The sequence below is a fragment of the Pleurodeles waltl genome, chromosome 4_1 (genome assembly GCF_031143425.1).
Source record: "Pleurodeles waltl isolate 20211129_DDA chromosome 4_1, aPleWal1.hap1.20221129, whole genome shotgun sequence".
Lineage (NCBI taxonomy): Eukaryota > Metazoa > Chordata > Amphibia > Caudata > Salamandridae > Pleurodeles > Pleurodeles waltl.
The window spans coordinates 116,771,737-116,778,041 of record NC_090442.1 but is presented as its reverse complement, the minus strand read 5'-3'; the positions used below and the strand labels follow the sequence as shown (position 1 = coordinate 116,778,041).

The 6,305-nt window shown below is 44.8% G+C and overlaps 1 protein-coding gene across 1 annotated transcript; it reads left to right on the top strand.

Annotated features, from left to right (window-relative positions):
- Positions 1-309: 309 nt before the first annotated feature.
- Positions 310-1,230, top strand: LOC138287089 (olfactory receptor 8U9-like). The gene has a single exon (XM_069227451.1). The coding sequence runs from the start codon at positions 310-312 to the stop codon at positions 1,228-1,230; it is 921 nt and encodes a 306-aa protein (XP_069083552.1).
- The last annotated feature ends 5,075 nt before the right edge of the window (positions 1,231-6,305 follow it).

Genomic DNA, 6,305 nt, shown 5'->3' with positions numbered 1-6,305 from the left:
GTGATCCTAAAACATACTATATTAAATAGAGCCAGAATTGTTTTGGGAGAATATGTGACAATGTTTCAGAATCCATGTGTCTCAAAAAAATTAAACTAATGTTGAATTGTTGCTTCTGTGTCCCCTACAGTTCAAATTCTAGATACTTTTGAATGAAGGATTTCATTCTAAATGGACATTTGTGCTCTATCATTTTCGGAATTTCAATGGATAATGCAAAATCTAGTATGGCTATGTTCTTTCTTACCTGCGATGTTAAAAGTGATCAGCATGGAGTTTTCAATTCAAGGATGTGAACAGCAATAAGTTATGGAAGGTATGAATCACACTTCAGTGACAGAGTTCATTCTTCTGGGCATCACAACTTATATTGAGCTAGAAGTCCTGCTCTTTGTAATCTTCATGTTGGTTTATATTTTAACTCTTCTGGGTAATTCACTCATTTGTTTATTGGTAGTGACTGATCCTCACCTCCACACGCCCATGTATTATTTCCTCTGTAACCTTTCCTTTGTTGATCTCTGTTATTCCTCATCAACCACACCTAATATGCTTACAGACCTAATTTCTGTCCAGAAGACCATAACGTTTTCTGGCTGTGTGGTTCAACTCTTCTGTGTCAGTCTGTTTGGTAATTCGGAGGGTGTCCTGTTGGGGGTGATGGCGTATGATCGATATGTAGCCATTTGTAAACCATTGCTTTATCCAGTTATAATGAATCAGAAAACATGTGTTCATTTTGCAGTTGCCACATATCTTTGGAGTGTTCTCAGTGCAGTAGGAGAAACCATCCTTACCTTTAGACTATATTTTTGCAGGTCTAACATAATTGACCATTTTTTTTGTGACTTTTCACCACTTCTGAAACTGTCATGCTCGGACACCACCACTAATGAGTTGGTAATTTTTATTTTGGTGTCCTTTGTTTGCATTTCATCTTGTGGCATAATCACCACCTCTTATTGCTATATCATCTCTACTATCCTGCGGATCCAGTCTTTGAAAGGGCGATATAAGGCGTTTTCAACATGTGCTTCTCACTTCATCCTGGTCTCTTTATTCTTTGGAACTATTTTCATCATGTATCTGCAACCACAATCTAGCTCTTCCAAGACCCAAAGTAAAGTATTGTCATTGTTTTACACAGTTATTATACCAATGTTAAATCCTATGATCTACAGCCTTAGAAACCATGACGTGAAAAGAGCCTTGAGAAAATTAGTCCACTGAAAGGCAAGTTTTAGTCTCATCTCATGGATGGCTTTTGAAATGATTGATAATCGCAGACTCCTGGAGATACTGGAGATATCCATGTTTCTTGGCCAAACAGATTACTTTAAGGAGCTATGCACTTTAGATAGCCCCTGAGACCTGTGGTGTTCCCAGCATATGAGCCAGCTTCTACGTTAATCATTTAATATTTGAAACTTCTGATATGCCTAAGTAGAAGGTAGGAGTGGGCATTCACCAATACGTGGATCAGACCTAGATATATTTGAAGAGGTGCTCACTGGAAGATACTTTCAAATGAAAATACTTTTTGTGACTCTCAAAAACTTTATTGGCTTTAGGATCCAGAAAACAATGTAAGATTCTGTGCATTACGTAAAATGCCTTACCTCTCAACAAACCTAAAAATCTGATCTGCTCCATCAAACACTCTGGTCTCAACCTTAGAAGAGTCTGAGGAGTTGCAAGAATGTCACAATAGAAAACAAAATATTTGCCATCTAGACAACAGCAACACAAGGATCTTGGGGGTTTTTAGAATTTGTGTGGAGCAATTTACCTGCAAGCATCAACGTTTTCAAATCCTTACTTGTCTTCAGAAGAAAACTGAAAACCTCACAGTCTGTCTGCCTAATGTTTAAGCTGAGTCCTATATCTTTCACTATTTCCCACTGTCCCTGATTGCTTGCAGTTCTTGGCCTCTTCTAATTCTGCATCTCAGACCTGTAACTACCAATACCATCTTTGTTTGTTACACCTTTTCTCCTTGTCACACATCTTTGCATTTTTCATTCTTGCTACTTCCTCCTATTTAGGAATGGTCAATGTTAGCTTGTACTGAGTTTGTGTATCCGTATGTAATTTAAAATCTGGGTGCATTGTGGTTAAATTACCAGCAAACTGATGCACTTAGGTTGGGTGTACACATCCAAAAATTAAAATAAATGTTATATAATACCTGGGTCTACGCATCCCTTATGTGGCTTCAGGGGCCTTGGGTACAAGACTCCAAAGAACAATTCATTATAATGTTGTTCAACAAATACCCATTCAAGGTTCCACCTGAATGAAGCATTTTTCTTAACAGGTACATGTTTAAGTATTTGAACAAAACCTGATCATGCATCATTTACCTCTTTACTGCTGGAATTACGATGGCCTGTAAATCTGCAAATGTCCTCTCAGGTAGACTATGTCATCCATATGGATTGCTCCATGGTCCGCACAAGTGCTTCAGACTTGACTATAACCTTTGCTATTCACTAATGAATGAATGCTTGTCATATTTAGAGTGATATGGCCTATTGCTTTTATTCTGTAGCTCACTGTGAAGGCTTGATTTTTAACCTGCTGCAGGTAGAAGTTTATATATGCTGAATACATATCTTTAGTTCTCTCTTATTTTTCCTCTTTCTGTGAGTGCTACATTCTGCAGTACACATAGAAAGAGGAAAACACCTCTTGTGATTGTTTTTGTGCAGAAAGGTGTCCCTTCCTGCACAAAAATAATCATCCCCATGAAGCAGGCACCCTTGCGCCATGGTGCAAGGGTGCCTGCGTTGGCGCTAGGCAGCAATTTGTGCACCAGCGTGGGAAGGGAGGACAGAAAACTGCATTATCTTGTGTATACGGTGCATTTCTACTCTTTGCCCGTGGCGCAGGGCAGCACAGCAAGATACTTGCTGCGCCGCCCTGTCCCATGGGCCTCGTAAATGAGGCCCTATATGTTACATCACAACCAGTTTTTTCTTTTCCTACAGCATTTCATATTATGGATGTTAACTCCGCCACTTCCCTGCAGCGCTACATAGGTATCGGCAGCATATACCTATAGGAGGCTGGCCTGGCTTGTAGTGGGTACCAAGGGGTACTTACACTCTGTACCAGGTCCAGTTATCCCTTATTAGTGTAGAAGAGGTGTTTCTAGCAGCTTAGGGTGATAGAAGGTAGCTATAGCATAGCAACTTAGGCTGAACTAGGAGACATGCAAAGCTCCTACTATACCACTGGTGTCATATGCACAATATCGTAAGAAAACACAATACACAGATATACTAAAAATAACGGTACTTTATTTTTATGGCAATATGCCAAAAGTATCTCAGTGAGTACCCTCAGTATGAGGATGCCAAATATACACAAGATATATGTACACAATACCAAAACTATGCAGTAATAGCAAAAGTATGTAATGCAAGCAATGTAAAGTTACAGTAGATTGCAATAGGAACACATAGGTATAGGGGCAACACAAACCATATACTCCAAAAGTGGAATGCGAACCACGAATGGACCCCAAACCTATGTGAGCTTGTAGAGGGTCGCTGGGGCTGTAAGAAAACAGTGAGGGTTAGAAAAATAGCCCACCCCAAGACCCTGAAAAGTAGGTGTAAAGTGCACCTATAACCCCCAGAGAGCACAGAAGTCGTGATAGGGGGTTTCTGCAAGGAAGACCAACACCAGCAACGCAACCAAAGTGGATTTCCGGAACTGAGTACCTGTGGAACAAGGGGACCAAGTCCAAGAGTCGCGACAATGTCAAGAGAGGGCAGATGCCCAGTAAATGCCAGTTGAGGGTGCAAAGAAGCTGCCACCGGATGGTAGAAGCTGTGGATTCTGCAAGAACGAAGAGGGCTAGAAACTTTCCCTTTGGAGGATGGATGTCCCACGTTACGAAGGAGCTTGCAGAGGTGTTCCCACGCAGAAAGACCGCAAACAAGCCTTGATAGCTGCAAGGGTCACGGTTAGGGTTTTTGGATGCTGCTGTGGCCCAGGAGGGACTAGGATCTCGCCACTTGGAAGAGGAGACAGAGGGGACACCCAGCAAGTCAGGGAGCCCTCACAGAAGCAGGCAGCACCCGCAGAAGTACCGGAACAGGCACTTGGAAGAGGAGTGAAGCAGAGTCCACCCGAAGACGCAAAAGGGAGTCCCACGACGCCGGAGGACAACTCAGAAGGTTGTGCACTGCAGGTTAGAGTGTCAGGGACCCAGGCTTGGCTGTGCATGAAGGAAATCCTTGAAGAGTGAAGAGGAGCCGGAGCAGCTGCAAATCACGCGGTACCCAGCAATGCAGTCTAGCGTGAGGAGGCAAGGACTTACCTCCACCAAACTTGGACTGAAGAGTCACTGGACTTTGGGGGTCACTTGGACAGAGTTGCTGAGTTCCAGGGACCACGCTCGTCGTGCTGAGAGGGGACCCAGAGGACAGGTGATGCAATCTTTTGTTGCCTGCGGTTGCAGGGGGAGGATTCCGTCGACCCACAGGAGATTTCTTCAGAGCTCCTGGTGCAAGAAGGAGGCAGGCTACCCCCAGAGCATGCACCACCAGGAAACAGTCGAGAAAGCCAGCAGGGTGAAGCGATACAAGGTTGCAGTAGTTGTCTTTGCTACTTTGTTACTGTTTTGCAGGCGTCCCGAGCAGTCAGTGGTCGATCCTTTGGCAGAAGGTGAAGAGAGAAATGCAGAGGAACTCTGGTGAGCTCTTGCATTCGGTATCTAAAGAATCACCTGATGGCACCGGCCACTCAGAGCAGTCCAGTGTGCCAGCAACACCTCTGTTTCCAAGATGGCAGAGGTCTGGAGCACACTGGAGGAGCTCTGGGCACCTCCCCTGGGAGGTGCAGGTCAGGGGAGTGGTCACTCCCCTTTCCTTTGTCCAGTTTCGCGCCAGAGCAGGGCTGGAGGATCCCTGAACCGGTGTAGACTGGCTTATGCAGAGATGGGCACCATCTGTGCCCATCAAAGCATTTCCAGAGGCTGGGGGAGGCAACTCCTCCCCAGCCCTGACACCTTTTTCCAAAGGGAGAGGGTGTAACACCCTCTCTCTGAGGAAGTCCTTTGTTCTGCCTTCCTGGGCCAGGCCTGGCTGGACCCCAGGAGGGCAGAAACCTGTCTGAGGGGTTGGCAGCAGCTGCAGTGAAACCCCGGGAAAGGTAGTTTGGTGGTACCCGGGTCTGTGATAGAGACTCAGGGGATCATGGTATTGTCTCCCCAATGCCAGAATGGCATTGGGGTGACAATTCCATGATCTTAGACATGTTACATGGCCATGTTTGGAGTTACCATTGTGACGCTATACATAGGTAATGACATATGTATAGTGCACGCGTGAAATGGTGTCCCCGCACTCACAAAGTCTGGGGAATTTGCCCTGAACAATGTGGGGGCACCTTGGCTAGTGCCAGGGTGCCCACACACTAAGTAACGTAGCACCCAACCTTCACCAGGTGAAGGTTAGACATATAGGTGACTTATAATTACTTAAGTGCAGTGGTAAATGGCTGTGAAATAACGTGGACGTTCTTTCACTCAGGCTGCAGTGGAAGGCCTGTGTAAGAATTGTCAGAGCTCCCTATGGGTGGCAAAAGAAATGCTGCAGCCCATAGGGATCTCCTGGAACCCCAATACCCTGGGTACCTCAGCACCATATACTAGGGAATTATAGGGGTGTTCCAGTATGCCAATATGAATTGGTGAAATTTGTCACTAGCCTGTTAGTGACAATTTGTAAAGCAGAGAGAGCATAATCACTGAGGTTCAGGTTAGCAGAGCCTCAGTGAGACAGTTAGGCTTCACACAGGGAACACAGACATATAGGCCACAAACTTATGAGCACTGGGGTCCTGGCTAGCAGGGTCCCAATGGCACATAACAAACATACTGAAAACATAGGGTTTTCACTATGAGCACTGGGCCCTGGCAGGCAGGATCCCAGTGAGACAGTGAAAACACCCTGACATATACTCACAAACAGGCCAAAAGTGGGGATAACAAGGCTAGAAAGCGGCTACTTTCTCACACAACCCCCCCCCCCCAAACGAAGGACAATCAGGCTAACCTTGGCCAGTTGAGACTTTATTGTCTAAGTGGTGATAAGTGGAGAGTAGCTCTGCAATAGACTGGTTACTCCCTTTATCATCCACTATATGGTTACTTCCCTGTGGGGATGTGAACCACCCTGTTTGAAGTTTTTTAGCTAAGCAACAATGTGATGATATATTTTCAGAGTTTCTATCAGTAAGTTTTAGTTTAGAGCAGTGGGAATTGTCCACTGGACCTATTTCTAGTGATGAGA